This window comes from Hypomesus nipponensis, chromosome 18 (assembly GCF_054491055.1).
Source record: "Hypomesus nipponensis isolate SF chromosome 18, ASM5449105v1, whole genome shotgun sequence".
Classification (NCBI taxonomy): domain Eukaryota; kingdom Metazoa; phylum Chordata; class Actinopteri; order Osmeriformes; family Osmeridae; genus Hypomesus; species Hypomesus nipponensis.
This window is the reverse complement of record NC_140378.1, coordinates 21,764,344-21,791,555: the sequence shown is the minus strand read 5'-3', so window position 1 is coordinate 21,791,555 and position 27,212 is coordinate 21,764,344. Positions and strand designations below refer to the sequence as shown.

The 27,212-nt window shown below is 49.6% G+C and overlaps 2 protein-coding genes across 5 annotated transcripts in view; one reads left to right on the top strand and one right to left on the bottom strand.

The window, feature by feature from the left end:
* Positions 1 to 21,966, top strand: part of tns2a (tensin 2a) — a 34,994-nt gene extending 13,028 nt beyond the window's left edge. Inside the window, exons 4-28 of the mRNA XM_084680623.1 lie at positions 490 to 525; positions 2,036 to 2,077; positions 3,287 to 3,336; positions 3,663 to 3,846; positions 4,101 to 4,151; positions 4,340 to 4,462; positions 6,850 to 6,914; positions 7,216 to 7,299; positions 7,488 to 7,600; positions 8,828 to 8,888; positions 9,957 to 10,032; positions 10,148 to 10,277; positions 10,737 to 10,802; positions 10,923 to 11,039; positions 11,779 to 13,161; positions 13,253 to 13,418; positions 14,327 to 15,273; positions 15,445 to 15,573; positions 15,689 to 15,778; positions 16,009 to 16,086; positions 16,468 to 16,542; positions 16,662 to 16,830; positions 17,324 to 17,392; positions 19,069 to 19,098; positions 19,399 to 21,966. Of these exons, the coding sequence (XP_084536749.1) occupies positions 490 to 525; positions 2,036 to 2,077; positions 3,287 to 3,336; positions 3,663 to 3,846; positions 4,101 to 4,151; positions 4,340 to 4,462; positions 6,850 to 6,914; positions 7,216 to 7,299; positions 7,488 to 7,600; positions 8,828 to 8,888; positions 9,957 to 10,032; positions 10,148 to 10,277; positions 10,737 to 10,802; positions 10,923 to 11,039; positions 11,779 to 13,161; positions 13,253 to 13,418; positions 14,327 to 15,273; positions 15,445 to 15,573; positions 15,689 to 15,778; positions 16,009 to 16,086; positions 16,468 to 16,542; positions 16,662 to 16,830; positions 17,324 to 17,392; positions 19,069 to 19,098; positions 19,399 to 19,543 (4,479 nt within the window). The 3' untranslated portion in view covers positions 19,544 to 21,966. The remainder of the gene's footprint in view (positions 1 to 489; positions 526 to 2,035; positions 2,078 to 3,286; positions 3,337 to 3,662; positions 3,847 to 4,100; positions 4,152 to 4,339; positions 4,463 to 6,849; positions 6,915 to 7,215; positions 7,300 to 7,487; positions 7,601 to 8,827; positions 8,889 to 9,956; positions 10,033 to 10,147; positions 10,278 to 10,736; positions 10,803 to 10,922; positions 11,040 to 11,778; positions 13,162 to 13,252; positions 13,419 to 14,326; positions 15,274 to 15,444; positions 15,574 to 15,688; positions 15,779 to 16,008; positions 16,087 to 16,467; positions 16,543 to 16,661; positions 16,831 to 17,323; positions 17,393 to 19,068; positions 19,099 to 19,398) is intronic.
* Positions 21,967 to 22,825: 859 nt separating this feature from the next.
* On the bottom strand, positions 22,826 to 27,092 carry tmem106c (transmembrane protein 106C). 4 transcript variants are annotated; one of them, XM_084681356.1, is made up of 8 exons: positions 27,000 to 27,092; positions 26,400 to 26,669; positions 26,231 to 26,294; positions 25,316 to 25,475; positions 24,628 to 24,768; positions 24,027 to 24,076; positions 23,459 to 23,512; positions 22,826 to 23,386 (listed from the first exon to the last, which is right to left on the bottom strand). In XM_084681356.1, the coding sequence occupies exons 2-8, from the start codon at positions 26,611 to 26,613 to the stop codon at positions 23,284 to 23,286; spliced, it is 786 nt and encodes a 261-aa protein (XP_084537482.1). In that variant the 5' UTR covers positions 26,614 to 26,669; positions 27,000 to 27,092; the 3' UTR covers positions 22,826 to 23,283. The 4 variants fall into 4 exon arrangements, with proteins under 4 accessions (XP_084537482.1, XP_084537481.1, XP_084537480.1 ...); XM_084681355.1 differs by having other exon boundaries at positions 26,400 to 26,672; positions 27,000 to 27,051; XM_084681354.1 differs by having other exon boundaries at positions 26,400 to 26,672; positions 26,927 to 27,034.
* Positions 27,093 to 27,212: the final 120 nt, after the last annotated feature.

Genomic DNA, 27,212 nt, shown 5'->3' with positions numbered 1-27,212 from the left:
GGAGGGAGGGAGAGAGAGAGAGAGAGAGAGAGAGAGAGAGAGAGAGAGAGAGAGAGAGAGGAAGGCAGGAAGAGAGACAGAGAGGAAGGCAGGGAGAGACAGACAGGAAGAGGGCAGGGAGAGACAGAGAGGAAGAGGGCAGGGAGAGGGAGATAGGGCATGGAGAGAGAGGGCAGGGAGGGAGAGAGAGAGAGAGAGAGAGAGAGAGAGAGAGAGAGGAAGGCAGGAAGAGAGACAGAGAGGAAGGCAGGGAGAGACAGAGAGGAAGAGGGCAGGGAGAGACAGAGAGGAAGAGGGCAGGGAGAGGGAGAGGGCAGGGAGAGGGAGAGGGCAGGGAGAGAGAGAGAGAGAGAGAGAGAGAGAGAGAGAGAGAGGGCAGGGAGAGAGAGAGGGCAGGGAGAGAGAGAGGGCAGGGAGAGAGAGAGGGCAGGGAGAGAGAGAGAGGGCAGGCCTAAGAGGTTTAGATGTAATGTTGCCTTTCTGTTCCAGGTGACCACAACATGTATCCCTGCCTCCTCCGATCTGGTGAGAACATCTCCCTATCTATCTATCTACCGTCATTTTCGGACTATAAGGCGCATTGTTATATAAGCCGCAGCAGCTAAATTGAATGATGTGTACATATGTAAGCCGCACTGGACTATAAACCGCAGGTGTTTTAATGTTTAATTACTATATGTAATTAGTTGTCGGTAAAGAGATGGCTGCTTGAGGAAGCTCCCATGTATTAACCGTTAGCCGTTAGCTGTAAAAATCCATAGATTAGACAAATAGTTATATAAACTGCGGGGTCGAAAAATGCGACAAAAGGCGCGGTTTATAATCCGAAAATTACGATATCTATCGATCTATCTTCCTCTCCTCTGCCCTCCCTGTGTTACTCTGTGTCAGGCTTTTCCAGGAGGACTTGATGTCATATGACAAGGCTGGTAAAATCGGAAGTATTGATAACTATGGACCCATAGCACTTGCCAGTATTCTCTCCAAAGTGTGAGAAAGATTAATCCTTGACAGGATAAGTGAATACATAACCACCACTGACAATCAGTTTGGCTTTAAGCCCAAGCATAGTACCGACCTATGTATTTATGTTCTGAAAGAGGCAACAGACACATATAGTTGGTAATGGGGTCCGGCAGGGCAGAACAGGTTGTATGATAAGTGATTCCCTGGTCAACCACTTTATGTATGTAGACAACCTAGCTTTACTATCTCCTAGTAGCAGTGGGATTCAACAGCTGCTTAATATCTGCTCTAATTATGGGGTCGATTTTGATGTTCAATATAATGCCAAGAAGAGCGTGCTAATGGTCTGTAGAACTAAGGATGACAAGGATATTAAGTTCCCTGCCTTTCATCTTTCTGGGAAAACTCTGGTGGTGTCCAATAGTACCAAATTCTTAGGGCACATTATTACAGACACATTGGAGGATGATGCCGACATGTTCAGACAGAGGAGGGTGCTCTATGTCCAAGCTATGCTGGTTAGAACATTCCACCACTGTACACTACATGTTAACATGTATTTGTTACGAGCCTACTGCACCCCTCTCTATACAGCTCCACTCTGGGTGAATTACAAGAAGGAGAGCTCGCGTAAATTAAAAGTAGCCTATAATGACTGTCTGAGCGTACTCCTGAAGAAACCCAGGAGTACTAGAGCCAGTGAGATGTTCTGTAATATGGGTCTAACCACCTTCATGGCCTTGCTGAGGAACCTCACTTTGAAGTTATGAGTGGGCTGGACCGCTCTACAAATGTTATCATTGATCTGATTACAGACCCTGGCTGCAGCTCTGTCAAGTTCACCTCTAAGATCTGGGTGCTCTGGCACTGGAGGGCCTGCTTAGCCCTTCTTTCCTTGTATATTTATATCTAATTAATTGTTTGTATGTATTGTTTTTTTTTACCATGTGGGCCTTGAGCCTTTAATAAAGTTCAAATATATATAGAAATACATATATACATATATATATATATATATATATATTTATATATATATATATATATATATATATTGTGTTGTTCTCCACAGCAGCGTAAAGGCACAGCTACATCCAGACACATCCAGCACCTGGTGAGTCAACCTCCTCTCTCCTCCTCTCTCCTCCTCTCTCCTCTCCTCCTGTCTCCTCCTGTCCTCTCTCCTCCTCTCTCCTCCTGTCTCCTCTCCTCCTCTCTCCTCCTCTCTCCTCCTCTCCCCTCCTCACTTCCCCTCCTCTCTCCTCCTCTCTCCTCCTCTCTCCTCCTCTCTCCTCCTCTCTCCTCTCCTCCTGTCTCCTCCTGTCTCCTCCTGTCCTCTCTCCTCCTCTCTCCTCCTGTCTCCTCTCCTCCTCTCTCCTCCTCTCTCCTCCTCTCCCCTCCTCACTTCCCCTCCTCTCTCCTCCTCTCTCCTCCTCTCTCCTCCTCTCTCCTCCTCTCCCCTCCTCACTTCCCCTCCTCTCTCCTCCTCTCTCCTCCTCTCTCCTCCTGTCTCCTCTCCTCCTCTCTCCTCCTCTCCCCTCCTCACTTCCCCTCCTCTCCCCTCCTCTCTCCTCCTCTCTCCTCCTCTCCCTCCTCACGTCCCCTCCTCTCTCCTCCTCTCTCCTCCTCTCTCCTCCTCTCTCCTCCTGTCTCCTCTCCTCCTCTCTCCTCCTCTCTCCTCCTCTCCCCTCCTCACTTCCCCTCCTCACTTCCCCTCCTCTCTTCTCCTCTCTCCTCCTCTCCCCTCCTCACTTCCCCTCCTCACTTCTCCTCCTCTCTCCTCCTCTCTCCTCCTCTCTCCTCCTCTCTCCTCCTGTCTCCTCTCCTCCTCTCTCCTCTTCTCTCCTCCTCTCTCCTCCTCTCTCCTCCTCTCTCCTCCTGTCTCCTCTCCTCCTCTCTCCTTCTCTCTCCTCCTCTCCCCTCCTCACTTCCCCTCCTCACTTCCCCTCCTCTCTCCTCCTCTCTCCTCCTCTCCCCTCCTCACTTCCCCTCCTCTCTCCTCCTCTCTCCTCCTCTCTCGTCCTCTCTCCTCCTGTCTCCTCCTCACTTCCCCTCCTCACTTCCCCTCCTCTCTCCTCCTCTCCCCTCCTCTCTCCTCCTCTCTCCTCCTCCTCCTGTCTCCTCCTCTCTCCTCCTCTCTCCTCCTCTCCCCTCCTCTCTCCTCCTCTCTCCTCCTCCTCCTGTCTCCTCCTCTCTCCTCCTCTCTCCTCCTCTCTCCTCCTCTCTCCTCCTCCTCCTGTCTCCTCCTCTCTCCTCCTCTCTCCTCCTCTCTCCTCCTCTCTCCTCCTCTCCCCTCCCCTCTGACTGTGTGTTGTCTTCTCAGGGCTCCACCAAATCTCTGACCTACACAAAGCAGAGGAGCACGCTGCCCAGGTAACATCACTACCTCCACCTCTCACCCTCCTCCACCTCTCACCCTCAACCTCCTCCACCTCTCACCCTCAACCTCCTCCACCTCTCACCCTCAACCTCCTCCACCTCTCACCCTCACCCTACTCTACCTCTCACCCTCAACCTCCTCCACCTCTCACCCTCACCCTACTCTACCTCTCACCCTCAACCTCCTCCACCTCTCACCCTCACCCTACTCTACCTCTCACCTTCCTCTCTTCCCCCCACTCAACCTTCCCCTCAACCTCTCTTCTCCTCCCCCCTCTGTCTTCTCCCCTTGCCTCCTCCCCCCTCCTCTCTCCCTTCAGGAGCTTCAGTGTGGACAGAGTGATGGATCGTGTGATGGAGAGCCACTATGACTTTGACCTGACCTACATCACGGAGAGGATCATCTCTGTGTTCTTCCCCCCCCTGCTGGAGGAGCAGCGTTACCGTGCCAACCTGAAGGAGGTCGCTGCCATGCTCAAGTCCAAACACCAGGACAAGTTCCTGGTGAGAACCTATTCTCTAAAACATAGAACATAGACCATAGACGATAGAACATAAATCCGAGAGCATAGAACATATATTTAAGAACATAAAACATACACCTCACAGCCTAGAATCCTGTGCCTTCTATTTTACACCCCAGAACTTAGACCATAGGACCTAGACCCTAGAATAGAGACCATACAATGTAGGGTAAGGGTTAATGCGTGTGAGTGTGTGTTTGTTGTGTGTCATCATTCTGTCTGTGTTATCTGCAGCTGCTCAACCTGTCTGAGAGGAGACATGACATCGCACGCCTTTATCCTAAGGTACCCTTACGCTTAGCCCTGCATCCGCTTCCCCTGCCCCACCTCCCCTGCCCCACCTCCCCTGCCCCACCTCCCCTGCCCCACCTCCCCTGCCCCACCCCTGCCTCCCCACCCCCACACCTGCCTGCTCATCTGTCTGCAGTCTAGTCCAGCTTTTATCCATAGTGACACACAGATCCCTCCCCCAGGTGCGAGACTTCGGCTGGCCTGACCTGCACGCGCCCCCCCTGGATAAGATCTGTGCCATGTGCAAGGCCATGGAGGGCTGGATGGCCTCAGACTCCAACAGAGTGGTGGTCCTTCACTGCAAGGTCAGGGTCAGCTACCAGTCTGGACAGGTTTGAAGGAAACATAGTGGAGAGTTGGAGCGAGAGCAGAGGAGGAAGGGAGAGGAGGAGGGAAGGGGGAGGAGGAGGAGAGGAGAGGGAATAGGCATGGGCCGGTATCAGATTTTGACGGTATGATAACCTTGAGAAAAAATACCACAGACTCACAGCATCACGGTATTGCGTTATTGCGTTTACAGCTCTAAAATATTTTGGTTGAACACAACATATTTTATTTTTAAGCAACATATAAAATTGTTTGAACAGCAGTAAACATGTCTAGTTAAATAGTTCAATTCTTAGTTGTTGTTTTTTGTAAAAAGAACATTACATAATTATTGTTTTAATTTAGCTTATACACACACAGATGGTGGAAGACTTCAATAAAAGTATATCTGTAAAACCAGCTAAATTTAGGCCCAAATTATTTTACTAAATCTCAGAAATGTAGTAGCAGGGCCAGAGTGCGAATTATACAATGACGGGGGGGGGGTCAACTTCTTCTCCAGGGCGTAAAGTATATTTACGATTACAGGTAAGAACAATATATATATGTATCAACCCCCCCAACCTGTTGTTTTTACCTCTTTTGGGGCGGTCCAAGTCTTAGTTAGGGGGGTCAAACCCCACCAAGCCTCCCCGTAATTCGAACCCGGAGCAGGGCTGTCAAGTTTGATCAAAAGTTTGGCATGAGATTACCATAAACTACCATATTTCTTATTGTCTGGTTTTGAACCCTGTATTACTGGAGACAACTATCAACTCCGCAGAAGTAGGCTAATCTGCTCTTATAATAATAATAATAATAATAAATTGTATTTGTATTGCACTCAAAATTTCAAGCAATCTCCGAGTGCTACAAAGCATATAGTAATACTAATTTAAAATAATCAAAGTTTAATAATAAAAAATAAAAATAAGATCAAGGTTTAAATAATTAAAAGCAAAACCTATAAAACACATTTATTGAAAAGCTTTTTTTTTTTACATATATGCTTTTAGGTTTCCTTTAAAAACATCTGTCGTCTGAGGGGCCCTAAGATGGTCAGGGAGGGCGTTCCATAGCCTAGGCACAGTAGACGCAAAGGCCCTATCACCCATGCTGGATAGCTTGGTTCTAGGGGCTTTAAGGGTGTGTAGGGTTGCAGATCGGAGGGTGCATGAGGAGGTCTGGGGGATGATGAGTTCCTGTAGGTAACTGGGGGGCATGTCCATAAAGGCACTGGGGGGTGAGGAGGGAGACCTGATATTGGATTCTGAATGGGACAGGGAGCCAGTGAAGATATTTCAAGATGGGGGTGATATGATCGTATTTGCGCACCCTCATCAGGATCCTGGCAGCACTGTTCTGGATGTATTAGAGTCTCTGGATGCTCTTGCCAGAGATCCCGATGAGGAAAGCATTACAACAGTCCAGCCTGGAGGAGACACAGGCGTGGACAAGCTTCTCTGCATCTGCCAGGGTGAGTGGAGGACAGAGTTTGGCGATGAGCCAAACTCCTGAGAGCCTGAGGAGGCTGGGGCCCAGCACAGAGCCTGAAGAGGCTGGGGCCCAGCACAGAGCCTGAAGAGGCTGGGGCCCAGCACAGAGCCTGAAGAGGCTGGGGCCCAGCACAGAGCCTGAAGAGGCTGGGGCCCAGCACAGAGCCTGAAGAGGCTGGGGCCCAGCACAGAGCCTGAAGAGGCTGGGGCCCAGCACAGAGCCTGAGGAGGCTGGGGCCCAGCACAGAGCCTGAAGAGGCTGGGGCCCAGCACAGAGCCTGAAGAGGCTGGGGCCCAGCACAGAGCCTGAAGAGGCTGGGGCCCAGCACAGAGCCTGAAGAGGCTGGGGCCCAGCACAGAGCCTGAAGAGGCTGGGGCCCAGCACAGAGCCTGAAGAGGCTGGGGCCCAGCACAGAGCCTGAATAGGCTGGGACCCTGTAGCCGTGTTATTTGCCTTAGTCGGTAGTATACCAAAAGTAGCCCACTGTTTAAAGTTTATTTCACCAGTGCTAAACTCGCCAACCGGAGAAACTGTGACTTTTTCAAACCGCGGTATACCTTGAAACCGGTAACCGGCCCATGCCTAAGGAGGAGGAGGAGAGAGGAGGAAGGGAGAGGAGGGGAGAAGGAGGCAAGGAGAAGAGAAGGGGAGGAGGATGGTAGGAGGAGAAGAGGAGGGAAGAGAAGGAGAAGAGGAAAGAGAGGAGAGGAGGAAGGCAGAGGAGGAGGAGGAGAGGAGGGAAAGCAGAGGTAAACAGAAAGACTGGAACAACAGATGGTTTATACATCACTTCCCTCAGGGGAGACCTGCCCAGGCACACTTCTGTGTATTTATGTCTCCCTATCTCTCTCTCCCTCTATCCCCCTCTCCTTCCCCCTCCCTCTGTCAGGGTAACAAGGGTAAAACAGGAGTGATCATGGCTGCCTACATGCACTACAGCAAGATCTCAGCAGGGTAAGTCCAGCCAGCCGACTACTTTGGCCCCACAATGACTCCACAGTTTCCACCCTGTCAATGGCTCTGGCTGTGGGACTGTGGAAACTAGTACTGGCTCTGTCTAGAAGACCAGCCTCTAGGTCTAAAGAGATCTACTAACCCTACCTGGGATGAAAGACAGACATACAGATCAGGATCCAACATAAACTGAAGAAATAGAGATGTGTAGATGTAAATCTGAGTAAATGTACAGTAGGGCTGTGCAGTCCTGTGCCTTTATATGTCTATAAATAGTGTGTGTGTGTGTGTGTGTGAACAGTGCAGACCAGGCCCTCAGTACTCTAGCCATGAGGAAGTTCTGTGAAGACAAGATTTCTTCATCCCTCCAGCCCTCCCAGAACAGGTGAGACTACACTGACCAATCAGAATACACCAACTACACTGACCAATGGCAAGACGTATTGCAAATCATAATTTCATATGGATAGGTGAAAAGCAAATAAACACACCCTCTTGTTGAACCTCCCCTCCTCTCAGTATAGTAGATATACCCTACATACAGTGTATCTACTACAGTATATCCTCCTCCAGGTATATCTACTACTTTGGGGGGCTGCTGTCAGGAGCCATTAAGATGAACAGCAGTCCTCTGTTCCTGCACCAGGTCCTCATCCCCACCCTGCCCAGCTACCAAGCACAAAGAGGTGTGTGTGTGTCTGCATGTCCTCCCTGAACCACATCCAGAGAGATCCAGAGAGAGACAGAGCGACAAACACAGAGAGAGAGAGAGAGAGAGAGAGAGAGAGAGAGAGAGAGAGAGAGACAGAGAGAGAGACAGAGAGAAGCAGAGATACAAACACAGAGAGACAGAGAGAGACAGAGAGAGACAGAGAGAGACAGAGAGAGACAGAGAGAGACAGAGAGAGACAGAGACAGAGAGAGACAGAGAGAGACAGAGACAGAGAGAGACAGAGAGAAAAACACAGAGAGACAGAGAGAGACAGAGAGAGACAGAGAGAGACAGAGACACAGAGAGACAGAGAGAGACAGAGAGACAAACACAGAGAGACAGAGAGAGACAGAGAGAGACAAACACAGAAATACAGAGAGAGACAGAGAGAGACAGCATGTGCACGTAGATGTACAGTGTGTCAGTATGTATGCATGCTACACAGTATGTATGCATGCTCCACAGAATATTTTGTTGCTTTTGAACTCACATTTGAAATACCAATAATAATAATAATACCCTTGCCATTTATTTTTTCATATGTAATTTATTATATTTTTCTATACAGTTTTTTGTGAGTTATGATAGGAATTAGGTTTGATGATATGTTCATAATTACATATGTTGCACCTTCACTGTGGACCACTTTGGCTACAATGTTTAACCTGAACATTCATGCCAATAAACCATTTTGAATTGAATTGTTAAACGGGGAGAGAGAGAGAGAGAGAGAGAGAGAGAGAGAGAGAGAGAGAGAGAGAGAGAGAGAGAGGGAGAGGGAGAGGGAGAGGGAGAGAGGGAGGGAGGGAGGGACAAGGAGAGAGGGACAAGGAGAGAGGGACAAGGAGAGAGAGAGACATATAGAGACACAAGGTGAGAGAGAGAGACATATAGAGACACAAGGTGAGAGAGAGACATAGAGAGACACAAGGTGAGAGACACAGAGAGAGAGAGAGAGAGAGAGAGAGAGAGAGGGAGAGAGGGAGGGAGGGAGGGACAAGGAGAGAGGGACGAGGAGAGAGAGAGACATAGAGAGACACAAGGTGAGAGAGAGAGACATAGAGAGACACAAGGTGAGAGAGAGACATAGAGAGACACAAGGTGAGAGAGAGACATAGAGAGACACAAGGTGAGAGACAGAGAGACAGAGACAGAGAGGGGTTCAGGCATCCTAGTCCTCAAGCTTCTCTCCTCTCTGCAGGATTCTTCCCCTTCATGAAGATCTACCAGGCCATGCAGCTGGTCTACACCTCTGGCATCTAGTCAGTACTCACACACACTCACTCACTCACATACACACACTCACACTCACTCATTCACTCACATACACACACTCACACACACTCACTCACTCATTCACTCACATACACACACTCACACACACTCACTTACTCATTCACTCACATACACACACTCACACACTTATTTACTCACATACACACACTCACACACACTCACTCACTCATTCACTCACATACACACACTCACTCACTCATTCACTCACATACACACACTCACACTCACTCACTCACTTACTCACTCACATACACACACTCACTCACTCACATACACACACTCACTCACATACACACACTCACTCACATACACACACTCACTCACTCACATACACACACTCACTCACATACACACACTCACACACACTCACTCACTCACATACACACACATACACTCACTCATTTACTCACATACACACACTCACTCACTCACATACACACACTCACTCACACTCACTCACATACACACACTCACTCACTCACTTACACACACTCACTCACTCACTCACTCACATACACACACTCACACACACTCACTCACTCACATACACACACATACACTCACTCATTTACTCACATACACACACTCACTCACTCACATACACACACTCACACTCACTCACTCATTCACTCACATACACACACTCACACACACTCACTCACTCATTCACTCACATACACACACATACACTCACTCATTCACTCACGTACACACACTCACACACACTCACTCACTCACATACACACACATACACTCACTCATTTACTCACATACACACACTCACTCACTCACATACACACACTCACACACACTCACTCACATACACACACTCACATACACACACTCACTCACTGACATACACACACTCACACACACTCACTCACTCACATACACACACATACACTCACTCATTTACTCACATACACACACTCACTCACTCACATACACACACTCACACTCACTCACTCATTCACTCACATACACTCACTCACTCACATACACACACTCACACTCACTCTTGTGTGTGTGTCCAGTGATCTGCAGGGTTCGGGAGGAAGGAGGTTATGTGTGACCATTGAGCCAGCTCTGCTGTTGAAGGGTGACATTATGGTGAGTGACCCTTGACCCCTGTGAACCTCTGACCCCTGCTCCCTGACCCCTGGTCCTTGTTAACCACTGCTCCTTGTTAACCCCTGACCCCTGTTCCCTGTGGCGCCCCCTGCAGGTGAAATGTTACCAGCGCGTGCCCCAGCGGGCCGAGAGGGAGCCGGTGTTCCGGCTGCAGTTCCACACCTGCACCATCCACGGAGCCCAGCTGTGGTTTGGCAAGGGGGAGCTGGACCTAGCCTGCTCAGGTACCTGCACACCTGCTGTAGACACCTGCTGTAGACACCTGCTGTAGACACCTGCTGTAGACACCTGCTGAACACACCTGCTGAACACACCTGCTGAACACACCTGCTGAACACACCTGCTCTACCCACTGCAGTCACATTTTATTACACTGTTACAGTATCATCACTATCAAATACAAAACTCTGCCTCCTCTCCTCCTCTCCTCCCCTCTCCTCCCCTCCTCTCCTCCTCCCCTCTCCTTCCCTCCTCTCCTCCCCTCCTCCCCTCTCCTCCCCTCCTCTCCTCTTCCCCTCCTCCCATCTCCTCCTCCTCTCCTCCCTTCCTCCCCTCTCTTCTCCTCCTCTCCTCCTCCCCTCCTCCCCTCCCCCCATCTCCTCCTCCCCTCCTCTCCTCCCCACCTCTCCTCCTCTCTTCTCCTCCTCCCCTCCTCCCCTCCCCTCATCTCCTCCTCTCTTCAGATGAGAGATTTCCGTCTGACGCCACCGTAGAGTTTGTCTTCTCGTCTGGGCCAGAGAAGATCAAAGGTTTCCCTGCTTCTACTTCATGTTTTATTTTCTACTTCCTTTTTTATCTACAGAACTCCTTTTGGAGAGAACTTTCCATCCAATCAGATCTATTTCTCTTCCCCTGTCCCCCTCCATCAGGTCGGGAGTACATGAGGAATGACCCAGCTGTGACAGTGGACTACAACACTGCAGACCCTGTCGTTCGTTGGGACTCCTACGAGAACTTCAACCAACGCTACCAGGACAGCTTGGAGGGTAACACACACACACAACACTACCAGGACAGCCTGGAGAGTAACACACACACACACACAACACTACCAGGACAGCCTGGAGGGTAACACACACACACACAACACAACACTACCAGGACAGCCTGGAGGGTAACATACACACACACACAACACTACCAGGACAGCCTGGAGGGTAACACACACACACACAACACAACACTACCAGGACAGCCTGGAGGGTAACACACACACACACACAACACTACCAGGACAGCCTGGAGGGTAACACACACACACAACACTACCAGGACAGCCTGGAGAGTAACACACACACACACAACGCTACCAGGACAGCCTGGAGAGTAACACACACACACACAACGCTACCAGGACAGCCTGGAGAGTAACACACACACACACAACACTACCAGGACAGCCTGGAGAGTAACACACACACACACAACGCTACCAGGACAGCCTGGAGGGTAACACACACACACACACACAACACTACCAGGACAGCCTGGAGGGTAACACACACACACACACACAACACTACCAGGACAGCCTGGAGAGTAACACACACACACACACACAACACTACCAGGACAGCCTGGAGAGTAACACACACACACACACACAACACTACCAGGACAGCCTGGAGGGTAACACACACACACACAACACTACCAGGACAGCCTGGAGGGTAACACACACACACATCAGAATGAATTGAACTGATACCCTTCCTCATCCTTCAGACATCGCCCACACCAGGGGTCCTGTAGATGGGAGTCTCTATGCCCAGATCAAGAAGAGGCGTGGCCAAGCCTCCACCAATGGCAGCCAAGAAGGCTCCGGCAACGAACGGCCAAGTCGCTTCCTCCCTACCAGCTCTGACTCCACCCACTCTGTTCACTCCAGCCAATCATGTGGCCCATCCGAGCGTCGGGACGAGCCAATTGGTCCTCCGCCTCCCACGCGTCAGGAGAGGGAGGAGCTAGACCGTCTGCTGGGGGGCATGGAGGGGCAGGGTGGGGAGAGGGAGACAGCCATCTTGGACGACAGTGACTCCTCCCCCTCCGAGCTGGAGAGGGGTGGCAGGGGGTTGGGCCGGTCCTGCTCCTGTCGCCACGACTACCGCTCCCAGCGCTGTGACCACACCCTGCTCACACTCAATGGAATCCTGCCCCCTGGCCCCACTAGCCCCGCCCCCTCACACCTAGACCTGTGTCAACACTACCCCCCCGCCAAGGTCCTGCCCCCTCCCGACTTGCTGTGGGGACGCCAGACCCCGCATCACTTCCTGCCCTGCCCCTTGTCCACGCCCCCTCGCCCACTTGCCCCCCCCCAGGAGGCAATCCCTCAGGACTGCCCCCCCCAGCCTCCCCCCGGCCCCTACCCAGAGCTGCTGCTGGACGGCCCGCCCTCTGGCTGCATCTGCCGGGATTGCAGCCTGCGACATCAAGATTCAGCCTATCACGGTGTGCACCGGGAAGATTCGGCTTATCACGACCTTCGGCGGGAAGAATCAGCCTATCATGGCCTTCGGCGGGAAGATTCAGCCTATCATGGCCTTCGGCGCGAAGATTCAGCTTGTCGCGGTTTGCGGCGGGAAGATTCAGCCTATCACGGCCTTCGGCGGGAAGATTCAGCCTATCTCAGCTTGCGGCGGGAAGATCCGGCCTATCACGGCCTGCGTCTGGACCGGGGGGAGGGGTTCCATTGGGACCGGGCAGCAGAGCTACAGCAGCGTGATGGAGGCCTGCGCCGGGGCCGGGGGGAGGAGCTACACTGGGAGAGGCGGGGCCGGGACATGACCCTCCAATGGGAGCGAGATGTGGAGTTACAGTGGGAAAGGGAGGCGGAATTCTGGCACCGTAGGGCCACCCTCTCTTCCTACACGCCCCAAGTTCATGACCTCCCAGCCTTCACCTTTGACCCCCTGCCCTTGGGACACCCAGCCTATCCGGAGGGCAGTCACTCCCACGGCCATGCCCGCCTGGAGGGGAGGTACCAGCCCCGCCCCCCCTGCTCCTGCTCGGCCTATCAGCCATCTCCCTCGGAGAGCAGGGGGTATGGGTCTGGCTGCCAGTCAGAGACCCCCTCCCCCCTGCCACCTCCCGGAGCCTGCACACACACTGGTGAGACACACACACACTGGTGAGACACACACACACACTAAATACAAGACACAAACTCTCTTCTTCCATTGCCCTCTCTCCTCCCTCTCAGAGGTGTGTAGTTCAGGAGACAGTGTGGGCTGGCGGGACCACATTTCCCAAAGTTCCATGCGGCAGCTGCAGAGAGACGCCCACCAGCCGCCATGCTCCACGCCCTCTGACCTCTCGGGCCCGCCCACTCCCGTTCACACCAGCAGCCCACAACGCACACTGGAGAGGTGGGACCTCACCACAACATCACAGGAAGGGAAGGGTTTATGTGAGGAGGGGGAGGGGTTTGTGTCTAGGTTTAACAGATCCTGGATGAAGCAACAATGTCATCACAATGTGTACATTTAGATTTCATGGGACCAGCAGTAACTCATCACAAAGCCCAAATCGGAATCTTCTTACATTTTCTGCAGTTTTTCAGACTGAAAATCTGTGGATTAAGTTAATATAGCTTTAAAGAGATTCAACCTTTTGGATAATTCTATTGCAAGATTCCTCCATGCTCATAAAGATTGCCAGAAAATTCCCTGGCCCTGCCTTTGCTGTAATTTTGGTAAATTTGAAAGTGTCTCCGTCTCAATTCTTCTGGGCGAAATCTCTGCATTTTAGTTTTAATCTTAGCTACAGTAGCTAGTCTCAAGTGAACGTTACTGTATCAGTTTCAGAGTTGACAGACTTCCCTCGCTTGCTATCACATAGAACAGAGACATAGAATGAGTTGACAAGTTTAGACTTAAGTTTAGTCATTTTAATTTTGCGTTAGACCAGTGCATTATATTCGAAATTCTGTGGGTTTTCGTCAGAATTCTGCGCTAGCGAATTTCTTTTGGGCTTGCTCATCACCCTAACTTGGCAAACACTAGCTAACTGTCGCTCTTTTAAAGAAAAAAAATGCTAACACTTCTAAAAACGAGTTATTGTTTTATCTAATGAAACCGAACAACAACCAAAAGCCACATCTGATCATCCATTCAGTTAGCCGGAGCTGTTCTCATGTTGGTGTCCAGGATCAGCTTACTTCTGATACAAAAAAAAATACACCAAGGCTAATCAGTCTCATCCTTCCCATTCAACCCAGCTAACCCGCTAACTTCCTGTCTACTAAGTGTGACATCATTATCTCTCTGTGTTTCAGCCTCAGAACCACCAACATCAACAGCGACTACAAGTCTGGCCAATCACAGGACACAGCTTACCCCAATGGGTCAGACACACACTCCAGAACCCCCACCCCTTCACACACACACTCACCCACCCCACCCTCACACACACCCCCAGCCCCCCCTCATAATGGGAACCACTGGTCTACTCCTGCTCAGACCCTGACCTCTGACCCTACTCTCGCCACCCCCAACCTGCCCAGCCACCTCCAACCCCAGCCCCAACCCTATACCCAACCCCAGCCCCAACTCTATACCCAACCCCAGCCCCAACTCCATACCCAAGCCGATACCCAGCCCCATACCCAACCCCAACCCCAGCCTCAACCCCAGATCCAGCCCCCGACCCAGCCCCTGACCCACCCCCCTTCCCCAACCATGCCCAGTCCCACCCAGCCCGATGGAGCCTCTCCTCCCTCTCCTCACAGAGAGCTGACCCCAGAGACCCCCCCCGAGCCCCTGCATCCCTCCTCCGACCCCCCCATTCCAGGCTTTGCTACCCAGGGCCGAAGGCTAATGCTGACCAGCCCTGAACCCTACTGCCCCCCTCCTCACCCTGAACCCTACTGTCCCCCTCCTGATGGCTCCTCCGGCTACGCTGGCATCCTCAGTCCCCAGCCCACCGGCCCCCAGCCTGCCGGCCCCCAGCCCGCCGGCCCCCAGCCCCCTCTCCCAGAGAAGCGCCGTCTGCCGACCCAGCCCGGCTCGGGACACGCCCCCATGCAGCACCATGTGACCTTCTGCCCCACGGTGGGGGGTGATGTAGGGGGTGGTGTGGGGGGTGGTGTGGGGGGTGGTGTGGGGGGTGGTGTGGGTGCCCTTGAGATTCCTCCAGAGGGGGAGGTGCTCAGCAGGGGAGGGGTGAAGGTCGTCCAAGACAGTTCCCGCTTCTGGTACAAGCCTGGAATCTCCAGAGACCAAGGTGGGTCAGCACTCTGCCGTACACAACAATATCTTCTGTACCCCACACAGGATGTGAGGTCCGGAGACAGGATGTGAGGTCAGGAGACAGGATGTGAGGTCAGGAGACAGGATGTGAGGTCAGGAGACAAACACCTCATCTCCTCACCTCCTCTCTTCTCTTCCTCTCCAGCCATTGCGGTGCTGAAGGAGCGAGAGCCAGGCTCATTCCTGATCAGAGACAGCAGCTCCTTCCAGGGAGCTTACGGCCTCGCCCTTAGGGTGGCCACGCCCCCAGCAGGCCTCAACCACAGCAGCAAGGGTACACACACACAACCACACACACACATACACATACACACACGAACACATACACACACACCTCTGAACTTTCTTTGTGTTTACACGCACACACGCACACACCCTCGTGGTGTCAGACCCACTGGAGCAGCTGGTGAGGCACTTCCTGATTGAGACGGGGTCAAGAGGAGTCAAGATTAAAGGCTGTCAGAACGAGCCTCACTTTGGTGAGACCCCCAAACGCCAACCCCTGACCCAACCCTATCCTTTAACCCCAACCCCAAACTCTTAACCCTCGCCCTGAAATTCTGTACTCCAACTACCCTGCTGACACCAACACCTGTACTTGAACCCTCACTGCATTCTGAGCTATTTAGTCATAAAAAGAACATGAATAATAATTAAATTAATGTATTTATGTATGTCTGTCTGCATGTCTACCTGTCTGTCTCTCCAGGGAGTCTGTCAGCTCTGGTGTACCAACACTCCATCACCCCCATGTCTCTGCCCTGCTGCCTGACAATCCCTGACCAAGGTTGGCAGTCTGGTGTCACCATGGAGACGCTCACACACACATACGCATGCTCACACACATACGTTCACACAAACTCACTCACATAGGTAGGTTCACAGTACATAAATGTCATAAAGCTCATCTGTCTATGGTTTTACGATATATTTAGTTTTTTTTTGAAGGAGCAAACACTTAGCGCTAGCTATTATCTCATTTATGGTCTGTTGCCAAAAGTGGTGAGAAACCGTTGGTCCCATGAAATCTGAACGTCACGCGTGTGAGGACGCTATTGTCTCAGACTTGATATATTCAACATGGCACTGCACTGCATGTCACACGTCTTGCTTCCTGGTATATCCTGGTGCGTTGCCATGTTTTCTCATCTCATGTGTGTGGCTGCAGACTCTCTGTGGGAGCAGGTGGAGCAGCCCCCCAGCAACATGAGCACAGCTGCAGACCTGCTCAGACAGGGAGCTGGTGAGTTTGTCTGCCTTTCTGTCCTACTGCCTGTCTGTCTGTCTGTCTCTGTCACTGTTCCTCCTGCTCTTCTTCTCTTACCTGATTGGTTGCTCCTGGCCCCGCCCCCTGCCTTTCAGCCTGTAATGTCCTCTACTTGAGTTCCGTGGAGACGGAGTCGCTGACCGGCCCCCAGGCCATTGCCAAGGCAACCGGTGCCACACTGGGGCGGAGTCCGCGTCCCGCAGCAACAGTCGTCAACTTCAAGGTGTCATCCCAAGGCATCACTCTGACAGACAGCCAGCGCAGGTACCTACCCTTGACAGCTGTACATCATACACACCTGTACATTATACACACCTCTACACCATATACAACAATACATACACACCTGTACATACACACCTGTACATACACACCTGTACATACACACCTGTACACTAAATAAAGTGTTAGTCAATTAGCAGACGCTCTTATCCAGAGCAACTTACAGTAAGTACAGGGACATTGGGGCAAGTAGGGTTAAGTGCCTTGACCAAGGACACAACGTTATATGGCACGGCCGGGAATTGAACCGGCAAGCTTCTGATTGGTTGCCCGATTCCCTAACCGCTCAACCATCTGACCCCCATACTTAAACATACCTATCCCACCCTACCCTAAACCTGTACATCCTGCCTTGCACATCCTAAGACACACAATTGTACATATTTATCCTTCCCTAGACACACCATACCATACACACCGTACAACATGCAATGTTTATGCTGTCCTGATGTACCGTGTGTGTGTGTGTGTGTAGGGTATTCTTCAGGAGACACTATCCTGTCGGCAGTGTGACCTTTAGCACCGTTGATCCAGAGGACAGGAGGTGAGGGCTGAGCATGTGCAGCACACACCTTAGTTACATCTTAGTAACACACCTTAGTAACACCGTAGTTGCATCTTAGTAACACACCTTAGTTACATCTTAGTAACACACCTTAGATACCTCTTAGTAACACACCTTAGTAACACCGTAGTTACATCTTAGCAACACACCTTAGATACCTCTTTGTAACACACCTTAGTAACACCGTAGTTACATCTTAGTAACACACCTTAGTTACATCTTAGTAACACACCTTAGTAACACAGTAGTTACATCTTAGTAACACACCTTAGTAACACCTTAGTTATATCTTAATAACACACGTTAGTTATATCGTAGTAACACACCTTAGTGACATCTTAGTTACACACCTTAGTGACATCTTAGTAACACACCTTAATGACATCTTAGTAATACACCTTAGTAACACACCTTAGTGACATCTCCTTAACACACCTTACTGACATCTTAGTAACACACCTTAGTGACATCTTAGTAACACACCTTAGTGACATCTTAGTAACACACCGTACTGACATCTTAGTAACACACCTTAGTGACATCTTAGTAACACACCTTAGTAACACGCCTTAGTGACATCTTAGTAACACACCTTAGTAACACGCCTTAGTGACATCTTAGTGACACATCTTAGTACTTAGTACACACTTAGTACACACCTTAGTAACACCTTAGTTACATCTTAGTAACACACCTTAGTAACACCTTAGTTATATCTTAATAACACACCTTAGATACATCTTAGTAACACACGTTAGTTATATCGTAGTAACACACCTTAGTGACATCTTAGTAACACACCTTAATGACATCTTAGTAATACACTTTAGTAACACACCTTAGTGACATCTCCTTAACACACCTTACTGACATCTTAGTAACACACCTTAGTGACATCTTAGTAACACACCGTACTGACATCTTAGTAACACACCTTAGTGACATCTTCTTAACACACCGTACTGACATCTTAGTAACACACCTTAGTGACATCTTAGTAACACACCTTAGTAACACACCTTAGTAACATCTTACTAACATCTTAGTGACATCTTAGTAACACACCTTAGTAACACGCCTTAGTGACATCTTAGTAACACACCTTAGTAACTCGCCTTAGTGACATCTTAGTAACACACCTTAGTAACATCTTAGTAACATCTTAGTGACATCTTAGTAACACACCTTAGTAACACCTTAGTTACATCTTAATAACACACCTTAGATACATCTTAGTAACACACGTTAGTTATATCGTAGTAACACACCTTAGTGACATCTTAGTAACAAACCTTAGTGACATCTTAGTAACACACCTTAGTAACATCTTAGTAACACACCTTAGTGACATCTTAGTAATATACCTTAGTTAAACACCTTAGTGACATCTTAGTAACACACCTTAGTAACACACTTTAGTTACATCTTAGTAACACACCTTAGTAACACACCTTAGTTACATCTTAGTAAAACACCATAGTAACACACCTTAGTGACACAGCTTAGTTGTAAAGCATCCTTATCATCACCATAATTGCTGGCTGTTCAACTGCTCAGGCCTGTGTGTTTGTGTGTTCTTCAGCGCCTGTGTGTTCTGTCTGTCTGTATGTTCTGTCTGTGTGTTTATGTCCTGAGACTCTCTCTATTTGCTTTAGATGGATTAACTCTGACAGTACCCCCTCTAAGTAAGTGTTCAAATCTGTGTGTTTATGTGGCTGAAAGATTCCATGCATGGCAACATTTAGCTTAATCTTCAAAATCTTCCCAAATAGATCTCTCCCAGTAGATCTCTCTCTACTCACCTCATCACCTCACTCTCTCATGGTGACTCTAGGCAGCTCAGACACATTGCCATAGTTACATCACCATAGTTGTATCCAGCCATAGTTAAGACCATCCAGGCATAGTTAAGACCATCCAGCCATTGTTAAGACCAGTAACATCTTGACAAAGACCCCACATTCTGACGTGCTTTCCCGGTGCAGGGTGTTTGGCTTTGTGGCCAGGAAGCCGGGCAGCCTAGCGGAGAACGTATGTCACCTGTTTGCAGAGCTGGACCCTGAGCAGCCGGCCGGCGCCATCGTCAACTTCATCAACAAGGTCCTGTTGGGCTCCCACCCACGCCGTTAGACCACCGGAATCACCATGGAGACCACAAACCATCCACCACAGGGATCACCATGGAGACCACAAACCATCCAGCCTGTCATTCTGTCCACCATAACCGTTCCTTCCTCAATCTTTACACACACTCACCAACTGTATATACTCCATACACACACAAAGACTCACCTGTGTAATGTGTTTATACTTATGCCGTCGTTGTCGTAACATTTCAAGTGCCTCAGTGGCCAAAGCTTTGACATCCTGCAGGACCAGCTTCTAGCTCACCTGGAGCAACAGAGTTACCAGCCTAGCTCACCTGGAGCAACAGAGTTACCAGCCTAGCTCACCTGGAGCAACAGAGTTACCAGCCTAGCTCACCTGGAGCAACAGAGTTACCAGCCTAGCTCACCTGGAGCAACAGAGTTACCAGCCTAGCTCACCTGGAGCAACAGAGTTACCAGCCTAGCTCACCTGGAGCAACAGAGTTACCAGCCTAGCTCACCTGGAGCAACAGAGTTACCAGCCTAGCTCACCTGGAGCAACAGAGTTACCAGCCTAGCTCACCTGGAGCAACAGAGTTACCAGCCTAGCTCACCTGGAGCAACAGAGTTACCAGCCTAGCTCACCTGGAGCAACAGAGTTACCAGCCTAGCTCACCTGGAGCAACAGAGTTACCAGCCTAGCTCACCTGGAGCAACAGAGTTACCAGCCTAGCTCACCTGGAGCAACAGAGTTACCAGCCTAGCTCACCTGGAGCAACAGAGTTACCAGCCTAGCTCACCTGGAGCAACAGAGTTACCAGCCTAGCTCACCTGGAGCAACAGAGTTACCAGCCTAGGTCACCTGGAGCAACAGAGTTACCAGCCTAGCTCACCTGGAGCAACAGAGTTACCAGCCTAGCTCACCTGGAGCAACAGAGTTACCAGCCTAGCTCACCTGGAGCAACAGAGTTACCAGCCTAGCTCACCTGGAGCAACAGAGTTACCAGCCTAGCTCACCTGGAGCAACAGGAGTAACTAACCGAGTAACTAACCCTAACCCTATACTGCCTGTATGATACGACAGCATACAGGGACATTTTAACCAGATTTTGTTCTTGACTCGTTTGAGCTCTAACAACTTGTATTTGTAGGAGTAGAGTTAGGTGTTTATTTATACAGAGACAGTTGTAGAGACAGTGAGGCGGGGAAGATGTACAGATAATGACCCGGTCCAGAATTGAACCTGAGCCTCTGGGTTGTGGCCTTAGTGGTATCTGTCCTAAGTCCAGTAGGGTCCAGGCAGATGTCTAAGTGGATGTGCTGAGCATTCAACATCATGTAGAGTGTGTATGACAGGAAGTGTACAGTGTATGTGTGTGTGTGACGACAGAGGGTTAGGTGTAGGCCTGTTGAAAGGTATGCTGGGGGTTTTGATGGTCAAGTGGTTTCAGTTTTGATGATTGTACCCGGAATATATGCCTTCTCCAGGAAACTGTAAGACTATCTCAAAACCCTGTATCTTTAAACTGACAAATGATCACTAAACCTGAATGATTGTATCTCTAACCCTTTATGACAGTATATCACTTCTAGGTGTACAGCATCCTATCCAAGTCTGTTTCACAAAGTCTAGTATCCACCAGACCTCCAACATTATAACAGATCACACATCGCAGTGATTATAACAGATCACACATCGCAGTGATTGTAACAGATCACACATCGCAGTGATTATAACAGATCACACATCGCAGTGATTATAACAGATCACACATCGCAGTGATTATAACAGATCACACATCGCAGTGATTATAACAGATCACACATCGCAGTGATTATAACAGATCACACATTGCAGTGATTATAACAGATCACACATCGCAGTGATTATAACAGATCACACATTGCAGTGCTTCTGTCCTTGAAGAATGTGGCTCTCAAGACTGCAAGACTCACGCATTTCAGCCATTTCTCACGCAACACGTTGTTACCCTGTCAACCAAGTGCCAAGTTAACCACATTCCAAGTTAACCATGTTAACCCTGTTCCAAGAACCAAGTTAACCACGTACCATGTTCACCATGTACCAAGTTGACTACGTACCAGGTTACCACCTCTTAAGACCCACTGAACCAGACAGAGCACTCCTGTATTAATAAGCTTTCATCAGTTATATTTTTGTATTTTGCCACATGTATCTGAATTTATATTATTTGTATACGTGTTTTATGTTAGACACCAAGGAGACACTACTTGTTTGACAGATCATATATATCGTGGTCTGTTTTTGTTATTGGTCAATACTTAGTAATATATTTTTTTCTTACATGCAGCTAGAAAAGTGTACAAAACTAAGAGTTAAACGTTTGTAAAGGAATATGTAAAATGCTTTTTATTTTATTTTATATTGTATGCACAAATGAAGAATATGATTAAAACATAAAAGTTGTGGTACCAAATATCAAATGGCTGTTTTATTTAAATTATCCTCATCAACATGAAAACAACAATTGGTTATAAGTATTAAATATGTTTATTAGTAAACAAGTCCCTTATTTTATAGTCAAGTACAATTTTCTTTCCAAAATGTTATTCAAAAAAGCAAGATGCAGTCAACAATATCAAATACTAATCAAAGCCCTTTTTAAAAGAAGATTTTGAAAATCATCACTTTGAATTAACACTTTCCTCTTCCTGTGAAGAACACGCCCTCCTGACCTCTGAAGGATCTGACCTCAGACCAGTGTCACTGCATCTTTAAGCACTCCAAAACATGAAGGACCTGTCTGACCAGATCCAGGACCAGGCAGTAACATACCTGCCTCACTCAGCAAAGGCCAATGAAATCACTTAAATTCTCAACACTTACAACAATAACTGTTAAAGTTCAAGTCAGTCTAACTGTGGCTGTGCAGGAGAGGCTGGAGGAATTAAGCGACAAAACAAGCAGCACCATGATTAAGAACCGGAAGCTGTTCAGACAAGAACCCCTTGACCCCTTGCATCCTGCCTCCCTCACCTCCTAGCTCCCTTACCACCTAGCTCCCTTACCACCTAGCTCCCTTACCACCCAGCCCCTTCATCCACTGCCTCCCTCACCCTCTGCCTACCTAACCCCCTGCCTCCCTCGTCCCCTAGCTCCCTTACCACCTAGCTCCCTTACCACCTAGCTCCCTTACCACCTAGCTCCCTTACCACCCAGCCCCTTCATCCACTGCCTCCCTCACCCTCTGCCTACCTAACCCCCTGCCTCCCTCGTCCCCTAGCTCCCTTACCCCCTAGCTCCCTTACCCTCTGCCTCTCTAACCCCCTGCCTCCCACATCCCCTAGCCCCCTTACCACTTAGCTCCCTTAACACCTAGCCCCTTCCTCCCCTAGCTCCATCACCCCACCAGTAGTCGTGTGTACTCCATCTGACAGCTTCAATACTAGGTGCTCCTGAGGAGAGGCCCCACAGCGCCCCTCACGCTGTATAAATAACACATTTATATGTTTCAACTGCAAGTATTAAGGTGCAGATCAAGCAGCAACAGCCCATCTGTACCTGAGTTAGCCTCACGGGCAGCAGGGCTCAGGATCAACAGCAGAACACTGTTCCTGTCTACTGATTGGTCAAGCAATGGGTTTCCCTCGGTTACAGTCAGATGCAAAGCTACTTGAGAAGGGGCTAATGGAGCAGTCTTACACTTCTCATCTGAGGAGGGAAGAGGAGTGTGTAGTGTTTGAGTGTAGTCTTTGGTGTGTGTGTCTGCATCCGAGCCATCCCAGGCAGGCTGGTGTGTGTCAAAGCTGGTGTATGGTGGTGTTGGAGCCACAGTCGATGTAGCGGTACGCTTCCAGAGTGTTCTGGGATGTCCTCACCATGTAAGAGGTCTTCACAGTGGTCCTGCAGACACATACAGATTTACAGGATATCTGATTGGAACAAGACAGCAGGAGGAGGGGGGGAGATACTCACTGCATGAACACCACTATGTTGTGAACCTTGATGCTGGCCATGGTACAAAACGCACTGGAGAGGGAGGGGAAATGTTAGCATAGATTTATGGTTCATAGACAGGTCAGTGTAGATGTATAGCTCCTAGACAGGTCAGTGTAGATGTATAGCTCCTAGACAGGTCAGTGTAGATGTATAGCTCCTGGACAGGTCAGTGTAGATGTATAGCTCCTAGACAGGTCAGTGTCGATGTATAGCTCCTAGACAGGTCAGTGTAGATGTATAGCTCCTGGACAGGTCAGTGTAGATGTATAGCTCCTAGACAGGTCAGTGTAGATGTATAGCTCCTAGACAGGTCAGTGTAGATGTATAGCTCCTAGATAGGTCAGTGTAGATGTATAGCTCCTAGACAGGTCAGTGTAGATGTATAGCTCCTAGACAGGTCAGTGTAGATGTATAGCTCCTAGACAGGTCAGTGTAGATGTATAGCTCCTAGACAGGTCAGTGTAGATGTATAGCTCCTAGACAGGTCAGTGTAGATGTATAGCTCCTAGACAGGTCAGTGTGAAGGAGAAGACAGCAGACTTACTAGACGTACGAGGCACTTCCACTGATCTCCACACTGACAGTGAAGTTCACCTGCAAGCACAGAAACACCTGGTTACCTGAGGGGGAGGAGGGGTGAGAGGGTAACCTGTCTCTGGTTGAGTGTCTGGATGGGGGGTGGGGAGGAGGGGTGAGAGGGTAACCTGTCTCTGGTTGAGTGTCTGGATGGGGGGTGGGGAGGAGGGGTGAGAGGGTAACCTGTCTCTGGTTGAGTGTCTGGATGGGGGGTGGGGAGGAGGGGTGAGAGGGTAACCTGTCTCTGGCTGAGTGTCTGGATGGGGGGTGGGGAGGAGGGGTGAGAGGGTAACCTGTCTCTGGTTGAGTGTCTGGATGGGGGGTGGGGAGGAGGGGTGAGAGGGTAACCTGTCTCTGGCTGAGTGTCTGGATGGGGGGTGGGGAGGAGGGGTGAGAGGGTAACCTGTCTCTGGCTGAGTGTCTGGATGGGGGGTGGGGAGGAGGGGTGAGAGGGTAACCTGTCTCTGGCTGAGTGTCTGGATGGGGGGTGGGGAGGAGGGGTGAGAGGGTAACCTGTCTCTGGTTGAGTGTCTGGATGGGGGGTGGGGAGGTAGGGGTGAGAGGGTAACCTGTCTCTGGCTGAGTGGCTGGATGCTCAGGATATTGTCTGTCTGCTGAGTACCGATGACGGTCTTCATGTAGAGCACCTGGCAGCTCACGCTGTCTACCAGCACGGTGAAGAAGTTGGGGTTACTGAAGTTCAGTGAGCTCTGGAGGACAGGAAGAAAGAAAGACTTTATTTATATAGAACATTTCATACAAGAAGCTCAAGGTGCTTTACATAAAATCAACAAAAACAATAATACAATTGATAAAAGTAATATATCTAAAACATACAACAAACCACACTAGCCTCACTCTATCTGTGGTCTCCGTCTTGGATCCGAGCTGCATCCGAGGAAGGGGCACTTGAATCTGCTACCTCTTCATCAACAGTCAAATGCTCTACAACTGAACTACTACACCCATCCTACCTCCACCACTAAGCTACACCCATCCTACACCACTGAGCTACACCCATCCTACCTCCACCTCTGAGCTATACCCATCCCCATGTTCTACCACTAAGCCAAACCCATCCCCATGCTTTACTACTGAACTACATCCATCCCCATGTTCTACCACTAAGCCAAACCCATCCCCATGCTTTACTACTGAACTACACTCATCCCCATGTTCTACCACTGAGCGACACCCATCCTCTGTATAAATGAACATATAATAGTGGTAATATTCTTGTTATTTATACAGTCTCACCGTCATGTTCATCATGACCTTCATGTTAGGAGGGTCAAACCTGACGATGACGGATCGTATCCCATCATCCTCCACCAGCACGGAGCGAGGGAAGAGGAAGAATGCCACCAGGAAGGAGGCTAGCAGGCACAGCACCGCTGATAGCACCACGTACAACTTCCTGTAGAGGCACACCACTTCCTCTCAACTTTCTTGTTCCAGACCAGGAAGTTGAACATCATCAATCAGCTACTGTACACTAGGTTCCACAGCATGTGAGTGAGTGTAGTGCAGTAGTGTAGTGCAGTAGTGTAGAGTAGTGTATTGCAGTAGTGTATTGCAGTAGTGTAGTGCAGTGCAGTGCAGTGCAGTGCAGTAGTGCAGTGCAGTGCAGTAGTGCAGTGCAGTAGTGCAGTAGTGCAGTAGTGCAGTAGTGCAGTGCAGTAGTGCAGTGCAGTGCAGTAGTGCAGTAGTGCAGTAGTGCAGTAGTGCAGTAGTGCAGTAGTGCAGTGCAGTAGTGCAGTGCAGTAGTGCAGTGCAGTAGTGCAGTGCAGTAGTGCAGTGCAGTAGTGCAGTGCAGTAGTGCAGTGCAGTAGTGCTGTGCAGTAGTGCAGTGCAGTAGTGCAGTGCAGTAGTGCAGTGCAGTAGTGCAGTGCAGTAGTGCAGTGCAGTAGTGCTGTGCAGTAGTGCTGTGCAATAGTGCAGTGCAGTGCAGTGCAGTAGTGCAGTAATGTATGGACTGTACACTAGCAGAGGCCTCTGCATGTGCCTGATGGACTGTACACAAGGTGGAGGGCCAGGAGGCATGGGATCAACAACTCAATCAACGAACAATAACATAGACAGTGGTTGTCAAGATGGTGATAACGACGATCAATAGGAGTGATCTTGTTTCCCCTGGGATCAATAAACGGATCAGAAGTGTTGAGGACTCACGTTCTCTGGGGCTGCAGTCTCTGGTCGCTGTACGGGATCAGCGCCACCAGCTCGTTTACCTGCTCTGAAGGACAACCACAAGTGCATGTTAAAACCAACACGCGTCGCCGTCATCTTCACGGTCTACATAAACCACCACGGCATCAACGCATGGATGAGCGCAAGCTACCTGACGGGATGCGCCCGGTGCCCTGGCACGTCGGGCAGGTAATGCTGTCTCTGCCGGTAAATTCCACATACGGGAACTGTGCGATGTCCTCTTGTCGGTCCAGTCCGTCTAGAGAGTCGTCGTCATCTTCCTTGTCCCCGCTCTCCCGGCCCGTGACCCCGTTCTCCGGTAACAACAGAAGCGCGCTACCGCTACGGGACATGCGAGTCCCCATGTCTGCGCGCTGTCTCGCGGGTGATCAGTCTGCTTGCCAAGAGCTGGTATCTATCCCTGCTGTCGAGCGGACACAAACCGTCACGTGCTCAGTCGCAGAATATTGAAAGATCAACGCAACATGCTGATTAAAATGGCAAAACCAGCTTAAGTTCACGAGGTCACTGATATAAACCAGCTGAGTCACCACAAATACTCAGCAGATCTGTTAAGATTTAGCAGCACAGTAACTTGGAAAGCTAGCTATCTAATGACAGAAAGCGCAATGGAACTCAACAAGCGCATGTTCTTTTCCAACAAACCGGGGATCTTACCCTTGCCGTATACATATCCATGTAATGTAGCAGTTCTATATTAACCAGAGAAATTTGTATTGTGAAAACTCACTCCCGTTCTGTCTGTTGTTATTCCGCTGTTTTCCTCTACTTCCGGAGCTACTACGTCACGTGTTACGGTGTGTACTTCCATCCTCGACTATTTCTACAATTGTGTTCCAAACCACATTCTGACTGCTTTTCAGAGATGGCAGAAGTACACACATATTTTACTTAAGTAGAAGTACATACTCATGTTTAAAAAGACCGTTAAAAGTTGAAGTAC

Bases quoted from the DNA above. Each gene is read 5' to 3' on its own strand.
- tmem106c (XM_084681356.1), bottom strand. From the start codon at position 26,613: ATGGGGACTCGCATGTCCCGTAGCGGTAGCGCGCTTCTGTTGTTACCG. The intron at 26,295-26,399 runs GTAGCTTGCGCT...GTTGTCCTTCAG, and splicing joins CACCGGGCGCATCCCGTCAG to AGCAGGTAAACGAGCTGGTG. The intron at 23,513-24,026 runs GTAAGTCTGCTG...CTCCCTCTCCAG, and splicing joins GGAAGTGCCTCGTACGTCTA to TGCGTTTTGTACCATGGCCA.